General features: G+C 50.8%; 1 protein-coding gene and 1 non-coding gene across 3 annotated transcripts; one reads left to right on the top strand and one right to left on the bottom strand.

Annotated features, from left to right (window-relative positions):
- The first annotated feature begins 256 nt into the window (after positions 1-256).
- Positions 257-21,459, top strand: LOC120943082 (protein ADP-ribosylarginine hydrolase-like). Of its 2 annotated transcripts, none has more exons than XM_040356182.1 (8): positions 257-417; positions 3,697-3,920; positions 10,420-10,518; positions 12,929-13,034; positions 14,044-14,123; positions 18,107-18,290; positions 18,797-19,011; positions 20,896-21,459. In XM_040356182.1, exons 1-8 carry the CDS (start codon positions 407-409, stop codon positions 21,051-21,053), a joined length of 1,077 nt encoding a protein of 358 aa, XP_040212116.1. In that variant the 5' UTR covers positions 257-406; the 3' UTR covers positions 21,054-21,459. The 2 variants fall into 2 exon arrangements, with proteins under 2 accessions (XP_040212116.1, XP_040212115.1); XM_040356181.1 differs by lacking the exons at positions 257-417; positions 3,697-3,920 and adding exons at positions 8,071-8,188; positions 8,803-9,026.
- On the bottom strand, positions 16,932-17,042 carry LOC120944556. The gene has a single exon (XR_005750418.1). It is a non-coding gene; the product is annotated as a U5 spliceosomal RNA (small nuclear RNA).
- Positions 21,460-21,874: the final 415 nt, after the last annotated feature.

The following is a 21,874-nucleotide window of genomic DNA, read 5'->3' as shown; positions in this document are numbered from 1 at the left end:
CAAATTGAGTATAACAATGTATCATGTTGGTGAATGTAATAGAAGCAGCTCTGTGTGTTCTCTTTTTTTTTTTTTTTTTAAAGCTTTATTTAAAACTCCACATATATACATAGTCACATTACATTACATTTCAAGAAAATGTGTGTTCTCTGATTGGTGAACTTTGACCCGTGGCGGGGGGCGGGGGGTGCTTGCTGGCTGGGGGCCCAGATTGGCTCCTTATATAGAAACTCCCAGCGCTGACCTTTATAGAGAGGAGACCCCGGAACCAAATCCCACAGGAGGGGGAGGGGAGAGGAGGACTATCACTGACTGCACCACAGAGAGGAAACCATAGAGTGGAGGAAAGTTTACTGAGAAGAAAACAACAGAAGCGTTCTTCATTCCTACGTCCAGAAAAGCCGCCATGGACGCCAAGTAAGAGAGAACCACACGATTTATATATAGAAAGCGCTGAGCTGGACGCACACGTTAAAGTGTAACTAAAGGCCAAAACCTTTCATTTATACCTCTCTGCAAGAAAAGCGGATTCCTAAGAGAATAGTACAAGTAGTTCTACTAGAATCACAATTTAGATTGCAGCACTAGGAGTCAGAGGCCTGGATTCAAGAAGCAATTGCGCCTGTGTAACCATAGTTACGCAGCGCAATTGCTTACTTGCGCCGGCGTAACGAATGCTCCTGATTCAGGAACCTCGTTACGCCGACTGCAGCCTAAGATATGCGCGGCATAAGGCTCTTATGCCCGCATATCTTAGGCTGCATTCTTGCGATGGCCGCTAGGTGGCGTTCCCGTTGTGCTCAGCGTATAGTATGCAAATTGCATACTAACGCCGATTCACAACGTTACGCGAGCCTTGCGTACGCAGTTTACGTCGTTTCCTGTACGGCGGTTTTCGCGTAAGGCTGCCCCTGCTATTAGGCAATGTTACGCATACCCGTCGTTCCCGCGTCGTGAAATTTCAAATTTACGTAGTTTGCGTAAGTGATTCGTGAATGGCGCTGGTTGCCGTTCACTTTGAAGCAAATGACGTCCTTGCGACGTCATTTGCCGCAATGCACTTCGGGAAAGTTTCCCGACGGAGCATGCGCTCTACGATCGGCGCGGGAACGCGCCTAATTTAAATGATTCCCGCCTCCTACGGGATCATTTAAATTGCGCGCGCTTACGCCGGGCATTTTGCCGGCGCGCCCACGCAATTTACAAAGCTACTGCTCCGTGAATCAAGGGCAGCGCAGTAATTTTGCGGGGGCGCAGGGCAAAAACGTTGCCCTGCGCCTCCGTAAAAAATGTGCAATTGTACTTGAATCTAGCCCAGACTGTAGCTTCCACCCCAAAAAAATAATTCAAAAAATTGCCTTCAGGGAAAAATAAATGTGCGACTTCCATGTGATATTGCAGCCCAGGGCTCCGAGTCCTTGTGAAGGGAGAACCACCACCGGGAGCTCCAGGTGACAACTCACCAGTAGGGACCAGTTATTATTATTAAGGTACTTGTATAGCGCTGTCAATTTACACAGCGCTTTACATATACATGGTACATTCACATCAGTCCCTGCCCTCAAGGAGCTTACAATCTAAAGTCCCCTAACTCACATTCATATACTGGGGCAGGGATCCTCAAACTACGGCCCTCCAGCTGTTGTAGAACTACACATCCCATGAGGCATTGTAACACACAGACATGACTAGGCATGATGGGAATTGTAGTTCCTGAACAACTGGAGGGCCGTAGTTTGAAGACCCATGTAGGGCCAATTTAGACAGGAGCCTATTAACCTACCAGCATGTCTTTGTAGTGTGTGAGGAAACCGGAGCACCTGGAGGAAAGTTCAGGAATGTCGGTGAAAGCTGTCCCAGCCAATCATAGACGGTGTAGTGCTGGGGGGATATCTGGGGTGTAGAGGGGTCAGAGTGCTGGGGGGATATCTGGGGTGTAGAGGGGTCAGAGTGCTGGGGGGATATCTGGGGTGTAGAGGGGTCAGAGTGCTGGGGGGATATCTGGGGTGTAGAGGGGTCAGAGTGCTGGGGGGATATCTGGGGTGTAGAGGGGTCAGAGTGCTGGGGGGGATATCTGGGGTGTAGAGGGGTCAGAGTGCTGGGGGGATATCTGGGGTGTAGAGGGGTCAGAGTGCTGGGAGGATATCTGGGGTGTAGAGGGGTCAGAGTGCTGGGGGGATATCTGGGGTGTAGAGGGGTCAGAGTGCTGGGGGGGATATCTGGGGTGTAGAGGGGTCAGAGTGCTGGGGGGGATATCTGGGGTGTAGAGGGGTCAGAGTGCTGGGGGGGATATCTGGGGTGTAGAGGGATCAGTGCTCTGAGGATATATGAGGTGTAGTGGGGTCAGAGTGCTGGGGGGATATCTGGGGTGTAGAGGGGTCAGAGTGCTGGGGGGGATATCTGGGGTGTAGAGGGATCAGTGCTCTGAGGATATATGAGGTGTAGTGGGGTCAGAGTGCTGGGGGGATATCTGGGGGGTGTAGAGGGGTCAGAGTGCTGGGGGGATATCTGGGGTGTAGAGGGGTCAGAGTGCTGGGGGGGATATCTGGGGTGTAGAGGGGTCAGAGTGCTGGGGGGGATATCTGGGGTGTAGAGGGGTCAGAGTGCTGGGGGGATATCTGGGGTGTAGAGGGGTCAGAGTGCTGGGGGGATATCTGGGGTGTAGAGGGGTCAGAGTGCTGGGGGATATCTGGGGTGTAGAGGGGTCAGAGTGCTGGGGGGATATCTGGGATGTAGAGGGGTCAGAGTGCTGGGGGGATATCTGGGGTGTAGAGGGGTCAGAGTGCTGGGGGGATATCTGGGGTGTAGAGGGGTCAGAGTGCTGGGGGGATATCTGGGGTGTAGAGGGGTCAGAGTGCTGGGGGGATATCTGGGGTGTAGAGGGGTCAGAGTGCTGGGAGGATATCTGGGGTGTAGAGGGGTCAGAGTGCTGGGGGGATATCTGGGGTGTAGAGGGGACAGAGTGTTGGGGGGGGATATCTGGGGTGTAGAGGGGTCAGTGCTATGAGGATATATGGGGTGTAGTGGGGTCAGAGTGCTGGGGGGATATCTGGGGGGTGTAGAGGGGTCAGAGTGCTGGGAGGATATCTGGGGTGTAGAGGGGTCAGAGTGCTGGGGGGATATCTGGGGTGTAGAGAGGTCAGAGTGCTGGGGGGGATATCTGGGATGTAGAGGGGACAGAGTGCTGGGGGATATCTGGGGTGTAGAGGGGTCAGAGTGCTGGGAGGATATCTGGGGTGTAGAGGGGACAGAGTGTTGGGGGGGGATATCTGGGGTGTAGAGGGGTCAGTGCTATGAGGATATATGGGGTGTAGTGGGGTCAGAGTGCTGGGGGGATAGCTGGGATGTTATCAGGAAGCTATGTACAGCACTTTTCTGGCCCCTCCCACCAGTCATTATCTGCCTGCATTGCACAGAGACCGCCATTTTATTCCTTAGGGTCTCTGCTAAAAAATAAAACATATGTAATGTTTGGAGGCTCTGAGTAATTTTCTAGAAAAAAATGATGACTTTTACATGTAGGAGCGAAGTGCCAGAATTGGCCCGGTATGGAAAGTGTTTAATTCTTCCCCTCTAAACTAGAACACGGGCCCCTGTACGGCTTTTATTGGCGGGTTTCCTTGAAAGCCCAATTTTTATGCTCCAGCCCTCCCAAAGTTGTATAATTCTAAACCTGACCTGCTTTGTGTGTTCCAGCGCACCGTCCTGCGACTTGTACGTGTCGGCCATGCTGCTCAGCGCCGCCGGGGACGCTCTGGGCTACAGGAACCAGCTGTGGGAATTTTGCAAAAACGGAGCCCAAATTCACAGGGAGCTGAGAGATCTGGGGGGGCTGCCGAAAATAACCGCGTCTTTACCGGACTGGCCGGTCAGCGATGACACCGTGCTCCACTTGGCAACCGCCGAGAGCCTGGCCACAGGTGGGGGAAGGATTGTATTATTCAGATACATGCTTAAAAGGGGGGGTAGCACCTGTCCTCCAGAGGATTGGTTCAGTAGGGAGCAAATTCAGGAACCAATCCCCTGTATGTCTCTCCCTACAATAGCTGACAGCCGGCTTCTCCTCCTCTCCCTCCCGCCAGATTTTAGCTGCTGAAAAGAAAGGCACATAGGATATCTGTTCCTTAAATTGACTCCCCCCTTCACGATCACCCTCTCTGTTCACCATCCTCTTACCTCTGCTGCCCGGGCCCCCCTGTGTGCACCCCACTCTCCCCCTACACCGATCACCCTCTCTGTGCACAATCCTCTTCCCCCTGCTGCCCGGGCCCCCCTGTGTGCCCTCCACCCTCCCCCCCTACACCAATCACCCTCTTTGTTCACCATCCTCTTTCCCCCTGCTGCCCAGGCCCCCCTGTGTGCCCTCCACCCTCCCCCCCTACACCAATCACCCTCTTTGTTCACCATCCTCTTTCCCCCTGCTGCCCAGGCCCCCCTGTGTGCACCCCACCCTCCCCCTGCACTGATCACCCTCTCTGTGCACCATCCCGCAGGCAAAAATGCCCCGGGGTCTTTTGGAGGCAAAAACACCCCGGGGTCTGCCAGGAGGCAAAAATACCCTGGCATCAGCAGTAGGAAAAACTGCTCTGGGGTCAGCAGAAGGCAAAAACATTACAGGGTCAGTGGGAGGCAAAAATACCATGGGGTTTGCCAGAAGCAAAAACACCCTTGGGGTCTTCTGGAGGCTAAAACACCCCTTGGGGTCTTCTGGAGGCTAAAACGCCCCTTGGGGTCTTCTGGAGGCTAAAACGCCCCTTGGGGTCTTCTGGAGGCTAAAACGCCCCTTGGGGTCTTCTGGAGGCTAAAACGCCCCTGGGGGTCTTCTGGAGGTAAAAACACCCCTGGGGGTCTTCTGGAGGCAAAAACACCCCTGGGGGTCTTCTGGAGGCAAAAACACCCCTGGGGGTCTTCTGGAGGCAAAAACACCCCTGGGGGTCTTCTGAAGGCAAAAACACCCCTTGGGGTCTTCTGAAGGCAAAAACACCCCTTGGGGTCTTCTGGAGGCAAAAACACCATGGGGTCAGCAGGAGGCGTCAGTGGAAGGGGAATGGGGTGCAGCACTGGACAGAGGTCTGCTTTTTTACAGATACTAGTAAAATAGTGGGGGCATGGGTAGGGTTGCCACCTCATCCCTTTAAACCCCAACACATATTAATCACACAGGTTCTGTGGCTGATTAAGGTGGTAATTAAACTCGGTGCTTTATCTGCATTAAATCAGCCTCAGAACCGGCGTAATTCATATGTGTTTTGGGTTTAAAGGGATGAGGTGTCAACTCTAGACGGGGGATGGGTCAGGAGGACCCCTGGACTTTTTCCCATCCTGCAGACACTGGGATGGATGAGAAGTGTGTAAATTCAGAATGACCCCTCCACACACTGCTATACACCCTTCATTTGCAGAAAGTCAGGAATCCTGACTTTGCAGATATTACAGTATGCAGATGTCTAAGTTGGCGAATTGCATCAAAACAATCAAATGTCGCATAACATGCGATGCGAATCACGGATTCCTGTTTGTTTGATGCAAACCTGTGCTAGAAATACATCATAAAACTGGTTAATTCAGAATCTGTAGGGGTTACCATGTGGTCACACCCTTGCAGGGTCTCAAGTTATATGCAGTGGCAGTGCGTCCATAAAGGGTGCAGGAGTGCCGCCCCCCCTCTCCTGCACCTCTCTCCGCACCTCCTCTCCGCTCCCCCTCTCCTGCACCCCTCTCCGCTCCCCCTCTCCTGCACCCCTCTCCGCTCCCCCTCTCCTGCACCCCTCTCCGCTCCCCCTCTCCTGCACCTCTCTCCGCACCCCCTCGCCTGCACCCCTCTCCGCCCACCCTCTCCCCTCTCCTGCACCTCTCTCCGCTCCCCGCCCTCTCCTGCACCTCTCTCCGCTCCCCGCCCTCTCCTGCACCTCTCTCCGCTCCCCGCCCTCTCCTGCACCTCTCTCCGCTCCCCGCCCTCTCCTGCACCTCTCTCCGCTCCCCGCCCTCTCCTGCACCTCTCTCCGCCCCCCCCTTCTGCACCTCTCTCCACCCCCCTCTCTCCGCTCCCCGCCCTCTCCTGCACCTCTCTCCGCCCCCCCCTCTCCTGCACCTCTCTCCGCCCCCCTCTTCTGCACCTCTCTCCGCTCCCTGCCCTCTCCTGCACCTCTCTCCGCTCCCCGCCCTCTCCTGCACCTCTCTCCGCTCCCCGCCCTCTCCTGCACCTCTCTCCGCTCCCCGCCCTCTCCTGCACCTCTCTCCGCTCCCCGCCCTCTTCTGCACCTCTCTCCACCCCCCTCTTCTGCACCTCTCTCCACCCCCCCTCTCCTGCACCTCTCTCCGCCCCCCGCCCTCTCCTGCACCTCTTTCCTCTCTCCGCACCTCTCTCCACCCCCCTCCCTCCGCCCTCCCCCTCTCCAGCACCTCTCCTCTCTCCACACCCCCCTCTCCTGCACTGCTCTACCATCATAAATAGATTCATGCATTGCATGAATCTATCTATGGTCGCCGCTGACACCCCCTGTTCAGGTGTTCGGTTCTTTTCAGGCGCAGGGCACCTAAATTACACCAGTGGGGGTGTTTTTTTTTTTTTTTAAAACCATAGGCACTAATAGGCGCCCAAAACAGTGAACAGTGGGCGCCATGCTGGGCATTCGCTGTTCACTCAGCTGTGTGTTGGCAAAGTGAAGGAATTCGCTTTGCTAACACTGAACCGCCTCTCAGCCAATCAGGTTGCCGGGTTTGTTACCGGTCACCCGACTGGCTGAAACATCAGGCGCTGTGATTGGACGCCTGAGAGAGGACGGAAGAAGACATGGAGGATGTTTCAGGAGACCGCAGCTGACCCGCTCCAAGACAGGTAAGTGCCGGGCAGCATTTGATGGGGCACAGTGGCGGCAATTGATGGGGCAAACTGGCGGCAATTGATGGGGCACAGTGGCAGCAATTGATGTTTTTTTTGTTTTGTTTTTTTCAGTTTGTTTGCGCCCCCCCAAATTTTTGAGCACCAGCCGCCACTGGTTATATGTGAAGTATCGGGATCTGAGAACAGACATATCTCACTTCTCTTTTATTATTATTATTCTTTTATGTATAAATACTTAGGGCTAGATTCAGCAAGAATTTACGCCGGCGTATCTATAGATACGCCGCGTAAATTCAAAGCTGCGCCGGCGTATCCTCTTTCTGTATTCAGAAAGCAAGATACGCCGAAATTAGGCTAAGATCCGACTGGCGTAAGTCTCTTACGCCGTCGTATCTTAGTTGCATATTTACGCTGGCCGCTAGGTGGCGCATCCGTCGATTTCAGCGTAGAATATGCAAATGAGCTGGATACGCCGATTCAGAAACGTACGTGCGCCCGGTGGATTTTTTTATGTCGTTTGCGTAAGGCTTTTTCCAGCGTAACGTTACTCCTGCTATATGAGGCATAGCCAATGTTAAGTATGGACGTCGTTCCCGCGTCGCATTTTGAAAATTTTACGTCGTTTGCGCAAGTCGTTCGCGAATAGGGCTTTGCCTAAATTATGTTCACGTCGAAAGCATTGACTATTTGCGACGCGATTAGGAGCATGCGCACTGAGATACGTTTCACGGACGGCGCATGCGCCGTTCGTTAGAGACGTCATTTACGCGGGGTCATGTTTTATTTACATAAAACACGCCCACCTCTTCTCAATTTGAATTTGGCGCGCTTACGCCGAGAGATTTACGCTACCCCTCCGTAACTTAGGGCGCAGGTTCTTTGTGAATCCAGCCCCAGCAAGTTACGTTGGCGCAGCGTATGTCAGATATGCTACGCCCATACAAACTTACGGCGGGCTTTATGAATCTAGCCCAAAGTATCTTTTCATTGCTCAGCCCCGGACTCTGCATTGAGTATAACAATGTATCATGTCGGTGAATGTAATAGACGCAGCTCTGTATGTTCTCTGATTAGTAAACTTTGACCCGTGACGTTGGGGGGGGGGGGCGTTTGCTGGCTGGGGGGCGGGGGCCGTTTGCTGGCTGGGGGCCCAGATTGGCTCCTGATATAGAAACTCCCAGTGCTGACCTTATAGATGGGAGACCCTCTCACAGGAGGGGGAGGGGAGAGGAGGACTATCACTGACTGCACCACTGAGAGAGGAAACCATAGAGTAGAGGAAAGTTTACAGAAAACAGAAACGTTCTTTATTCCTCCGTCCAGAAAAGCCGCCATGGACGCCAAGTAAGAGAGAACCACACGATATATATAGACAGCGCTGAGCTGGACGCACACGTTAAAGTGTAACTAAAGGCAAAACTTTTTTTTTTTTTTTTTCACCATAAATACCTCCCTGCAAGAAAAAAAAAAACACTTAAGCCAGGGACCATTCGGCTGGCCAAAGACCAGAGCACTTTTTTGCGATTCGGCACTGCGTCACTTTTAACTGACAATTGCGCGGTCTTGCGGATCTTATTGACCCCCTACATCTCTCCATAAAGAGGACCTGTCACTATTCCTATTACAAAACTACTTGTTTGAAAAACCACTGCGCAAATACCGTGTGACATAAAAAGTTGCAACGACCACCATTTTATTCCCTAAGGTCTCTGCTAAAAAAAAAATACATAATGTTTGGGGGTTCTGAGTAATTTTCTAGAAGAAAAAATGACTTTTACATGTAGGAGCGAAGTGCCAGAATTGGCCTGGTATGAGAAGTCGTTAATTCTTCCCCTCTAAACTAGAACACGGGCCCCTGTACGGCTTTTATTGGCGGGTTTCCTTGAAAGCCCAATTTTTATGCTCCAGCCCTCCCAAAGTTGTACAATTCTAAACCTGACCTGCTTTGTGTGTTCCAGCGCACCGTCCTGCGACTTGTACGTGTCGGCCATGCTGCTCAGCGCCGCCGGGGACGCTCTGGGCTACAGGAACCAGCTGTGGGAATACTGCAAATCCGGAGCCCAAATTCACAGGGAGCTGAGAGATCTGGGGGGGCTGCCGAAAATAACCGCGTCTCTACCGGACTGGCCGGTCAGCGATGACACCGTGCTCCACTTGGCAACCGGCGAGAGCCTGGCCACAGGTGGGGGAAGGATTGTATTATTCAGATACATGCTTAAAAGGGGGGGGTAGCGCCTGTCCTCCAGGAGGAATCAGAGTTTGGCAGGAGGGGGGGAGGGGGGTTTGGTTCAGTAGGGAGTAAATTCAGGAACCAATCCCCTGTATGTCTCTCCCTACAATAGCTGACAGCCGGCTTCTCCTCCTCTCCCTCCCGCCAGCTTTTAGCTGCTGAAAAGAAAGGCACACAGGATATCGGTTCCTTTAATTGACCCCCACCCCTCTGCATCGATCGCCCTCTCTGTGCACCATCCTCTTCCCCCTGCTGCCCAGGACCCCCTGTGTGCCCTCCACCCTCCCCCTGCACCAATCACACTCTCTGTGCACAATCCTCTTCCCCCTGCTGCCCAGGCCCCCCTGTGTGCCCTCCACCCTCCCCCTGCACCAATCACTCTCTGTGCACAATCCTCTTTCCCCTGCTGCCCGGGCCCCCCTGTGTGCCCCCCACCCTCCCCCTGCACCAATCACACTCTCTGTGCACCATCCTCTTCCCCCTGCTGCCCAGGCCCCCCTGTGTGCCCCCCACCCTCCCCCTGCACCAATCACACTCTCTGTGCACAATCCTCTTCCCCCTGCTGCCCAGGCCCCCCTGTGTGCCCCCCACCCTCCCCCTGCACCAATCACACTCTCTGTGCACAATCCTCTTCCCCCTGCTGCCCAGGCCCCCCTGTGTTCCCCCCCACCCTCCCCCTGCACCAATCACACTCTCTGTGCACCATCCTCTTCCCCCTGCTGCCCAGGCCCCCCTGTGTGCCCTCCACCCTCCCCCTGCACCAATCACACTCTCTGTGCACAATCCTCTTTCCCCTGCTGCCCGGGCCCCCCTGTGTGCCCCCCACCCTCCCCCTGCACCAATCACACTCTCTGTGCACCATCCTCTTCCCCCTGCTGCCCAGGCCCCCCTGTGTGCCCCCCACCCTCCCCCTGCACCAATCACACTCTCTGTGCACCATCCTCTTCCCCCTGCTGCCTGGGGCCCCCCTGTTCTAATTTGCTGCATTTGTAAATCCCAAAAGCCAATATAAAGGAATAGTTGTGGTAAAAAAGCACTTGGGGGTTTTACAATTCTCCTTTAAGGGGTGTGGCAATGGGTGTGTCCTATGCCTGCATACTTTTGCAGATAGGTGTCCCTCATTCCCATCTCAGAAAGTTGGGAGGTGTGCTGTTGGTATTTTATTGCTGTGTCCCTGTTGGGGAGGTTTGGTTGGTTCTTGGCTGGAGCTGAGCAGTAGAAGGCAATGCTGCGAGTAATAATTCCAGGCTGAGCAGAACAAATCCATCACTAGAATCCGTATTTACAGTATGTATGAATGATGCTGCAATTCTCAGTCTCCTTTTTTCCAAAATGCTTTTTGCAGGGAAGCTGGGTGAGGACTTGTACCATGAGCTCGCTAAGAGATACGTGTCTGCCATGTCCGATATGGAGGGGAGGAAGCCTGGACCTACCAGTATTCTGGGTAAGTTGGTGTCACCTCCTGGTTGATCCTCCGTCTCTCAGAAAACCTCCATCTGGTCCTGTAGATTAAAGTGACCAGATTTTTAAAATGAAATCTGGGGACATATATTTTTTTTATTGGCAAATGGTAAACTATTTTATACGCATATTTTCCTTAAATTATATATGCAGTCAGTGGCGTAGCGTGGGTTGTCAGCGCCTGGGACAAGAAATTTGCACCCCCGCCAGACTTTTAGCACTCCGAGTCCCTTCCACTAGTACAGTAGACAGAACTGACAACTTTATCCCTACACTGGCCTACCTGACGCCTACACTGGCCTACCTGACGCCTACACTGGCCTACCTGACGCCTACACTGGCCTACCTGACGCCTACACTGGCCTACCTGACGCCTACACTGGCCTACCTGCCGCCTACACTGGCCTACCTGACGCCTACACTGGCCTACCTGACGCCTACACTGGCCTACCTGACGCCTACACTGGCCTACCTGACGCCTACACTGGCCTACCTGACGCCTACACTGGCCTACCTGACGCCTACACTGGCCTACCTGACGCCTACACTGGCCACTACACTAACCTACATGATTCCTATACTGACTACGAGACTGACCTACCTTATTCCTACCTTTTCCCTACACTGACCTACCCGATTCCTGCACGACTCGCATCCCCCCCCCCCATATGAACAGTGTAGATCGGTTGATTTTTCTGGCCTCCGTGATGATCTATTGGAGCGGGGCTCTCCCCAGCACCATGTACTGTTCCTGACACCCAGTCGCTCCTCAGTATCCCCTGCCAAGAGCTTCTTCAATAGCCGCCGTATGCTCTGCACCACCCCTCCCCTCCCCTGTTCTCACACACACACACACACACACACACACACACAAGGGCCACCCACACCAGAGGGATCATAGCCTGAACCACAGGAGTCACTGGGCGAGGGGGCAACACAGCACACTTGGGGGGCACAGTAATACTTTCACCAGATCATGCACGGTATGATGTGTGTTCACAATCAATACAATGGGCATTGCAGCACAGTACATAATAAACATGGGTCAACTCGTGTCAACATGCGTTCTGATACATTTCTATTGATTTCAATAGGTAAGAACCCTGCATTTGAATTTGAGAACTCTAAAGTAGTGATAAATATTTGATCAGAGTAAGATAACCGAAGGGAGTTTAGCAAGACACGTGGCCACTCATTAAAATTGGAAGAAAAGAGGTTTAACCTTAAACTACGTAGAGGGTTCTTTACTGTAAGAGCGGCAAGGATGTGGAATTCCCTTCCACAGGCAGTGGTCTCAGCGGGGAGCATCAATAATTTCAACACATACAATGTAATACTGACACCTAATCACACATATAGGTTGGACTTGTGTCTTTTTTTTCAACCTCACCTACTATGTGACTAGAAAAAGTAATTTTTTTATCATTTATGCTAGTGAAAAATACAGTTTCTTCAAAATAGAAAACAGATATGTTGGCTGACGTTCAGACAATGCCACCATGGCCATACCAAATCGATCCTCCATGATTGTACAACTCGCTAAAAAGGAAGTGATGAATACAACATAAAATATGTTTACAAAGAAGAAAGCCATCTGTATGAAACTTCTCACATGGGTGAAAAGGGATGTCTCTATTAAAAAAAAAAACATGGCTACATTATAAAATTCTTAAAACCGGGCCCTTGAAAATGTCTTGTAAGACGAAACGCATCAGGGCGGAGCCTGTGCTATTAGGTTTTGTTTGTTCAATCACAGACTTTGTTTTTATAATTACAATTATTGTCTGTATCTTCCGACTTCACTCCATTTTCTTAAGGGGTCAGTCCAGACAAGGGTGGATCCTGATGGGCTAAATCGGCCCCAGGCTTCTTTTATGCTCCAGCAGTGAGCTCAGCTGGTCATATTTTTCCAATTCCACTCCTGTCCATCTGGGAGTTATTTTTTTTTGGTGTTCTGGAACAGAAAGTGACCCGGTTCATCTTCAATCTCAATATAAAATACCCGGGAACTCAGCACAGGGATGGTAAGGACCCCTCATAATGGGCACAGCAGGTGTACAGACCTGGAAACTCAGCACAGGGATGGTAAGGACCCATCATAATGGGCACAGCAGATGTACAGATCTGGGAACTCAGCACAGGGATGGTGGAAACCCCTCCTTATGGGCACAGCGGGTGTACAGACCTGGGAACTCATTACAGAGATGGTGGGGACCCCTCATAATGGGCAAAGCAGGTAAACGGACTTGGGAGAACTCAACACAGAGAGCTCACCGAGAGTCCCTGGGGATAGAAGAGACTTCCATGTGGTTTAACTCTCCATTATCTTTGAAACAATATGAAAACTGTTTTGGGTGGACTGATCCTTTTAACACTTTTATATCCTTTTTTAGGGACCTCTCAGTTGCGTCCCGGAGAACCTGGAGGATACCGCATCCCATTTAACCCTTCCGCGACCGGATGTGGAGCAGCGATGAGAGCCATGTGTATAGGACTCAGGTCAGTATTAATACTTTGTTACGGGATGTTATTAATAATAATAATAATAATAATAATAAACTCTTATACATGGTCACAAATTACCCTATGATGATGAGTCTGTATATATCAAAGCACCGGCGGGGGTCATAGGTAAAAGTCAAGCAGCTTTGAAATGACGAAGAGCAGAAGCTGCTATTATGCCAAGTCCATCTGGCAGAAGCTTCTCCTAAACTTTCCTGGACACACTCCAGCAAAGCGGACTCTTCTGAAGATGGTCCCTCTGAATAGCCACTTTCCCTCTTCTTCTTCTTCTAGAGATGCTCCCTCGGGGTAGACACCTTCCCTCTTCTAGAGATGCTCCCTCGGGGTAGACACCTTCCCTCTTCTAGAGATGCTCCCTCGGGGTAGACACCTTCCCTCTTCTAGAGATGCTCCCTCGGGGTAGACACCTTCCCTCTTCTAGAGATGCTCCCTCGGGGTAGACACCTTCCCTCTTCTAGAGATGCTCCCTCGGGGTAGACACCTCCCTTCTTCTTCTAGAGATGCTCCCTTGGGGTAGCCACCTTCCCTCTTCTTCTAGAGATGCTCCCTCGGGGTAGCCACCTTCCCTCTTCTTCTAGAGACACTCCCTCGGGGTAGCCACCTTCCCTCTTCTTCTAGAGACACTCCCTCGGGGTAGACACCTTCCCTCTTCTAGAGATGCTCCCTCAGGGTAGCCATCTTCTCTCTTCTTCTAGAGCTGCTCCCTCGGGGTAGCCACCTTCCCTTCTTCTTCTAGAGATGCTCCCTCGGGGTAGACACCTTCCCTCTTATAGAGATGCTCCCTCAGGGTAGCCATCTTCTCTCTTCTTCTAGAGCTGCTCCCTTGGGGTAGCCACCTTCCCTCTTCTTCTAGAGATGCTCCCTTGGGGTAGCCACCTTCCCTCTTCTAGAGCTGCTCCCTTGGGGTAGCCACCTTCCTTCTTCTAGAGGTGCTCCAATGCTATACATATATACATTTTTTATTCAGAGTTTATTCTCTTCCCAGATTTCCCCGACCGTCGGAGCTGCCTCTCCTGGTTGCGATCAGTGTGGAGAGCGGAAAAATGACTCACAACCACCCCACAGGTTGGTCATATTTCAGGATCAAGGTAGCTGCAGTTGTCTTCAGTTATCATGTACCATAAAAAAAAACAGTCTTTCACTATACAAAATATAAATTGCATTTATACTTTCTGCACTAGTACAGATTTTGTATTTATAATACTTTTCGGAGGTGTCACATGGTCCATCGTGGTGGTTTTCATCCGTTTTTTAGATGTGGCCTATAAGGGGGTACATTTTGGGGCACTGAACTCAAACACCAGTAATTATATAAAAGAAAAAATACCGTGCTAATAAACAAATATAAATAACAATAAAGCTGCAGCTCAAAAACGTGAGATATGCACATGAATATAATAAGAAAGGGGAAAAAAGCTGGGTTAAAACAATAATCAACCATACAAATGTGACATGATATAAATATCAGTTGTGATTGATGGTGATCAATTATAGTCCTATGTAACGGTCACCACCGTTTACGACCTTCCATCCCAGTCACGACAGCTTATCGACACTCCAACCGACAGGACCCGATCCCATTTGATTTGCCCAGAATCAAGACGAGACACAGCTCTGTGCTTGTTCCAAATGTAATGATACTTTAATGGTTTCTTCTCAGCTTTTTATACAGTACAACCATGTAACAGTATTCAAAGGGACAATGAGATCTCCACCCCCCTAATCACACACTAAGGGTAATTACTTAATGAACAACAAAACACCTTCACCCACTCCATCTCCGCATACAGCTTGACACCTCTGAGCATTAATAGGCTAGGCTCTAGACAGTGTTATCACACGTAAGCAGTATTTAGTATGCATAATTAGAGTTCTGGGAGCAGACCTGGGATTAACACCTGTCCGTTGCAACACCTTTACACAAGGACAATGGAATGTCTTCCAAGCCCTGATGCAATTAGCATGTCACTAGAAATGAGTCACTATTGACTGGTTGGGCCCACATCTTGCAATCTCTCAAGATCCTGCAATATGAATTATTATTGATGTCCTATCTCATGTAATACATGAATTATGATTCCCTTGCCACTCCATGCCCAAAAGGCACAGAGTGGACTCAGACCCAAGAGTTATCAGTGACGCTGACACAGGAGTATCCCCCATCCTCACAAAGTCTTTGGGTGTCACGGGTCATTCCGTTCCATCCTAATATTGCAAAAAAAAAAAAGTGTGAATTATTGACGAAAAAACATCAAAAAAGGGGTGAGGGAGGAGAGTGGGGGGAACAGTGTTGGGTCAGGAGAGTGGGGGGATGACGACGACAGTGTTGGGTCAGGAGAGTGGGGGGGGGGGAACAGTGTTGGGTCAGGAGAGTGGGGGGGGGGAAACAGTGTTGGGTCAGGAGAGTGGGGGGGGGGGAACAGTGGTGAGGCAGGAGAGTGGGGGGGGGGAACAGTGGTGAGGCAGGAGAGTGGGGGGGGGGGAACAGTGGTGAGGCAGGAGAGTGGGGGGGGGGACAGTGGTGAGGCAGGAGAGTGGGGGGGGGACGGTGGTGAGGCAGGAGAGTGGGGGGGGGACAGTGGTGAGGCAGGAGAGTGGGGGGGGGGGACAGTGGTGAGGCAGGAGAGTGGGGGGGGGGACAGTGGTGAGGCAGGAGAGTGGGGGGGGAACAGTGGTGAGGCAGGAGAGTGGGGGGGGGGGGGAACAGTGGTGAGGCAGGAGAGTGGGGGGGGGGGAACAGTGGTGAGGCAGGAGAGTGGGGGGGGGGAACAGAGGTGAGGCAGGAGAGTGGGGGGGGCAACAGTGGTGAGGCAGGAGAGTGGGGGGGGGGGGACAGTGGTGGGGCAGGAGAGTGGGGGGGGGGACAGTGGTGGGGCAGGAGAGTGGGGGGGGGACAGTGTTGGGTCAGGAGAGTTGGGGGGGGGGACAGTGGTGGAACAGGAGAGTGGGGGGGGGACAGTGGTGGGGCAGGAGAGTGGGGTGGGAACAGTGGTGGGGCAGGAGAGTGGGGGGGGAACAGTGGTGGGGGGGGAACAGTGGTGGGGCAGGAGAGTGGGGGGGGAACAGTGGCGGGACAGGAGAGCGGGGAGAACAGTGGTGGGACAGGAGAGCGGTGAGAACAGTGGTGGGACAGATGTGCAGGGGGGACAGTGATCTGAGGTGTGGAGTTGCAGGAATTGGGGATGATCTGAGGCATGAGAGTGCAGGATGTTAAAGGGGTTTAAAGGTAAATGTTTTTTCACCTTAATGCATAGGATCCCATGGTACTGCCCCCCCCCCCTCCCCCCTGAACCTCCGTTTTACTTACCTCACCCCTCAAAAGTAAAGCGTGCGTCCACGTGATCCTCTTTGGTTCCCAGCCTGGCCGTTGATTGGCAAGGCTGGTCGGATTGATAGCAGCGCAGCCATTGGCCATCGGGGCCGAGTGATACAGCGGCGGGCATAGCCGCCTACTGTATCACGGGAGTGCGCCCGCAAAAGCTTTCCACCATGCAAGCTCGCATGAAGGTGGAAAGCTTATGCGAGGAGGAGCCGAGACAGCCACCGAGGGACCCCAGAAGACAGGGTTAGGGGACACTCTGTGCATAACGAGCTGCACAGTGGAGGTAAGTATAACATGTTTGTTATTTATTTATTTTTTACTTTTTGCCTTTAGTGTTCCTTTAATTTCTCACTAGTGTAAAGTAGTTTTCAGCATTTGTGTGAAGTTGACATTTTTTGTTATAAACTCGTCGCTCTCAAATTCTTTGAAAACATTTCTCGGCGCTCAGATAGTCGCCTCCCCCTGGGTTAATAACATTGTAGCAATCTCTACATTCATGTTTCCTTCTTTCTATTCATTTTAATCCTTTTCTATTTTTCACCGGTATAATTAGCCTGGTCAGTGACCAGGCCTCAAAAAATTGTTGAAAACTCATAGTTGTTCCTCTCCACGGAAATCTTTAGTAAAAGGCAATATTTAAGTTTATTTTGCAAAGCAAATATACAAAAATCAAATACTTTTGACAGGGTACATTCTCTGTACTGTAGCCCCACTCTTCCTCTACAAGTGCGCAGAGTTTGTTGTCCGGGGGACCTAAGGACAGGAAGCACCAATTTTTTCAAAATCCCTTCCATAGACTCCCATGTTAAACAGTAATTTCTCCGGTGATTTCGCGGACCTGGTACCGGCCGGTCGTAGGTCCCCTGGACCCGGAACTTGGTACACATGGAGTCCCATTTCTCTATAAGTGTGCAAAGTTTGTTGTCTGGGAAACCTACGGCTGGGGAGCACCAATTTTTCAAATCCGGGCACCCCTTCCATAGACTCCCATGTTAAACGTCAGTCTAGTCATGGGCACAGTGAGGCATGGGCACAGTGAGGCATGCAGATGGGCACCCTAGGCTTATACTCGAGTCAATGCGTTTTTCCATTTTTTTTGTGGTAAAATTAGGTGCCTCGGCTTATATTCGGGTCGGCTTATACTCGAGTATATACGGTAGATTGTGTGCTTACCAGAAGGCAAGCTTAAAGAAGACTGCAATTAATGCATCCAAACGGGGTCTTTATCCAAAAGCGGTGAAAACCATAGCTCCCCAAGTTTAAATAAATGGGCATAAACCATAGGCAGGCAATCAGAAGACCTCGATCATCAGGCAATCAGAATATGTACATCAATGTTTACCCAAAATGAGAAAAACTCACCATAGTGTAAATCGTATAAAAGGTTTAATAGGGAGCATAAAAAAGATACATTTAAGAAAAGGAAAAAGTTTAAAAGCATCGAATAGTATGTCGGCCGGCTTGCAATCACATACATTTCGTCTATCTGATGTCTTGGGGAGCGTTCCCCCAAGACGACGTCAGATAGACGAAACGTACGTCGGGAGGGTGACGTGCTGGCGTCATTGCATTGTTTCCCTAGTATAAGGGTGATTGCATTACTGAACTCAAAAACTCTACACAGAATATGGATATTTTGCAATGGCCACCCAGTTCATTCACCCCATCCACAGATGGATACTCTGGTATCTTCATATATTCATCCTTGTCCCTCTTTCTCTTGCAGGGTACCTTGGATCTCTGGCATCGGCCCTCTTTACAGCTCTGGCGGTACAGAGGGTCCCCCTGGAATTATGGGGGTTGCGTTTGTTGGAGTCTCTTCCTGTGGCTCTGGAGTATATCCGCTCCACAGGGAAGGATGCGGAGTGCCACGTGGAAGTGTGGGATTACTTCCAAGAAAGCTGGGAGAGGTAAGGGAATGCGGAAGATGCTAGAAGTGAGGGAGTGTGCATGATGATGATGCTGGTGGTGGTCAGATGGGAGAGATGAGGGAGTGTGCATGATGATGATGATGCTGATGGTGGTGGTCAGATGGGAGAGATGAGGGAGTGTGCATGATGATGATGATGATGCTGATGGTGGTGGTCAGATGGGAGAGATGAGGGAGTGTGCATGATGATGATGATGATGATGATGCTGATGGTGGTGGTCAGATGGGAGAGATGAGGGAGGGTGGATCGTGTGCTGTCTGCGTCTTGGTGTATCGCGCCCATATCCTGGTCTTCCTGAATTTGAGGTCCCTTGTGCATTCTACGCTTCCTTGCCCATGGCAATTTGTGAGTATCTTATTGGCCCTTTTTTCTTTTTATCTATTAAAATGGTCATTAGTTAAAGAGCTAGATCTCTGCACGCCTTTTATTTATTTAATCGATGATGTCTTTGCAGTGCGGTTATCACACTTGTGTTTCCTCATTAGGTACCTATCAGAGAGAGGTCTATCTCAGGGTACCGGACCAGCTGTGTTCCCACCTCTGTACGGTCCTGAAGAGAGGGACAAGGAGTACACTCGCTGGTGTTTGGATGACTGGGCGGGGAGGAGTGGCCATGATGCTCCAATGATCGCATACGATGCTCTGTTGGGGGCAGGGGACTCGTGGGAGGAGCTATGTAGTCGCTCTATGTTCCATGGAGGTGAGCCAATCCAATCCTATCATCAAAAATACATAAGCAGACTCTGCTTCCTACTTACTTACTACTGGTACGTTTTTGAAGACTTTGTGTGTGTGAGTTTGTGGTCACACGATCGCCGATCCTCCAATGCAATACTCCCAACCAGGGGCAGACTGACAACTCGTGGGGCCCCCGGGCAATAATAGATTATGGGGCCCCCGGGCTTACAGATGGCCACTAAGCCAGGAGGCAGTACAGAGGCGGGGCAGCTAATATTTCGGGATTTTCACATCAAAAGCATGTCGGTTTTGGACATATCAGGGACAGACGTAAAAAAAAACACAGATTTTTTACATACTGTCCCTGGTTTTACTGAGCCTGGCCACCCTGATGGGGCCCCCTAGTGGCATGGGGCCCTCGGGCAGTGCCTGAGGGCCTCAATGATCAGCCCGCCCCTGCTCCCAACGCAGTAAACTGTGTTTACAATGTTTCAGTTTATGAATGAAGAGAAGCGGCTATCTTCTCTCCATTCATTTTCAGCGCAGCTGTGGCTGTTGAGAAAGGGACTGGGGAATCTGTGTCCTTAGTCTCTTTCCCTGTCTCAGAGGGGAGATGTCAGAGGTCTGTTAAGACCAGAGCTTTTTTTTCTCAGAAAATAGGTGCAGGAACTCAACCACGACCCCACTCAGATTTCACAAACAGTAGGAGGGTCTTAAAGGGGCATTAAATACCAGGATTGCATTACATACAGAGTACAGAGTTCAGGGGGTTACACACAGAGTACAGAGCTGTCACTTGTAAACAAAGAAAACAGACTTCTGTGTTTACAAGTGATTGTGGTGAGCAGGCACCAAAGTGGTCAGAGCCAAAGGTGGTGGAACTGAGTTCCCCCTGAAAAAAAAAGCCCTGGTTAAGACCCCTGATATCTCACCAAAGCCCCCCCAACAGGGCTGATTAAAGCGGGAGTTCACCCATAAAACAATTTTTCCCCTTAGATTCCTGCTCGTTTGGTCTAGGGGAATCGGCTATTTGTTTTAAAATATGATCCGTACTTACCGTTTTCGAGATGCATCTTCTCCGCCGCTTCCGGGTATGGGTCTTCGGGAGCGGGCGTTCCTTCTTGATTGACAGTCTTCCGACGGTCGCATCCATCGCGTCACTAGTAGCCGAAAGAAGCCGAACGTCGGTGCGGCTCTATACTGCGCCTGCGCACTGAAGTTCGGCTTCTTTCGGAAAATCGTGATGCGATGGATGCGACCGTCGGAAGCCTCTCGGAAGACTGTCAATCAAAATAGGAACGCCCAGTCCCGCAGCCCATACCCGGAAGCGGCGGAGAAGATGCATCTCGTAAACGGTAAGTAAGGCTCATATTTTAAAACAACTAGCCGATTCCCCTAGACAAAACGAGCATCCAATTAAGGGTAAACCCCTGCTTTAAAAAAAAAAAATTGCAATAAATAATTTAAAAAATAAAATGTTAATAATAAAAAAAAAACACACTGACAATCCATTACCCCCCCCCCCACCCCTCTAAAAAAAAAAAAAAATCACCGTAAAAAAAAAAAATCCCTGTAAAAAATATATATATAGTAAAAAAAAAAAAACGCCACTGTCGCGTGACATTAAAAAAAAGTATTGGTATTGGCGAGTACTTGAAAAAAAAGTATCGGTACTTGGTCTCCAAAAAGTGGTATTGGACAACCCTAGTGTGTATGCTCCATTGGCGTTGTTCCATCGGAAATTCCGACCGTGTGTATGCCCCATTGGAGTAATTCCATCGGACATTTCGATGAATTCCATGTTCTTTTTTTTTTCTCCGATGTGAATTTGGTCAGACAAAGGTCCGATCGTGTGTACGGGGGAATCATGTTTTGACATTGTGTTTTTAATTTCTTGCACTTTCAGGTGACAGTGACTCCACGGGCGTGATTGCCGGCTGTTGCTGGGGGGCTCTGTATGGACTCTCCGGGGTACCGAAGGGGAATTACAGCGAGTTGGAATACAGAGAACGACTGGAAGGCGCAGCTAGATCGCTGCACAAGCTGGCCTGGCCTGGACACTGAGCGTGGAGGAGCCACTCATCTCTCAAGTTGGCCTATCGATGCCGATCCTGAGAGAGGCCTGACCTCACGATGGCCCAGATCAATGTCAATCCAATCAAACACCAATTTATAGACTGATCGGTTATTAAATCCTCACCCCGGGGTCACCAGTCATGCAACAATAGATATAATAAATGAAACAAAAGGCAGCAATTTTTTATATATTAACTCAAGAGACTGAAAAATCTGCTGGAGGTTCCATTGGGCCGTTTGCTGTATGCAGCCTGTCTACTTTAAAGAGAACCTGTTTTGCAGTGCATTGGTTTGTTCGGGTTTGCTCTACATTTCTAGGCATAACTGTACAGATCTCAATGGTCAAGGGGCCAGATTCTCCAATATTCTGCGGCGGCCTCGCGTAAGCCATTTACACTACGCCGCAACTTACTGGAGCAAGTGCCGTATTCCTCAAGCGCTTGCTCCGTAGTTTGCGGAGGCGTAGTGTAAAAGGCCCGGCGTATATTTAAATTAAGCGCGCCCCCGTTTCGATCGAACTGCGCATGAGCCGGGCTAAAAATAGCCCAGTGCGCATGCTCCAGTTCTCGGCGGAAAACGTCAATGACGCCGACGTGTGCGTCATTGACGTAAAGTCGTATTCAAGAACGACTTAGGAAAATGACGTCCCCGACGGGAAAAGACGACGCGGACCCGACGCCATACTTAACATGGCATACGTGGGACTGGCGTAAGGTTACCCCTCATATAGCAGGGGTAACCTTACGCAAACGACGGTTACGCGACGCGAATTCGTTCGGGAATCGGCGTATCAGGCTCATTTGCATAAA

Source organism: Rana temporaria, chromosome 6 (genome assembly GCF_905171775.1).
Source record: "Rana temporaria chromosome 6, aRanTem1.1, whole genome shotgun sequence".
NCBI classification, from domain to species: Eukaryota; Metazoa; Chordata; class Amphibia; order Anura; family Ranidae; genus Rana; species Rana temporaria.
This window is presented reverse-complemented; position numbering and strand designations above follow the sequence as displayed.

Excerpts from the sequence above, each read along its gene's own strand:
- LOC120943082 (XM_040356182.1), top strand. Across the intron at positions 13,035-14,043 it reads GCCATGTGTATAGGACTCAG|ATTTCCCCGACCGTCGGAGC; the intron begins GTCAGTATTAAT and ends TTCTCTTCCCAG. Across the intron at positions 19,012-20,895 it reads TCGCTCTATGTTCCATGGAG|GTGACAGTGACTCCACGGGC; the intron begins GTGAGCCAATCC and ends TTGCACTTTCAG.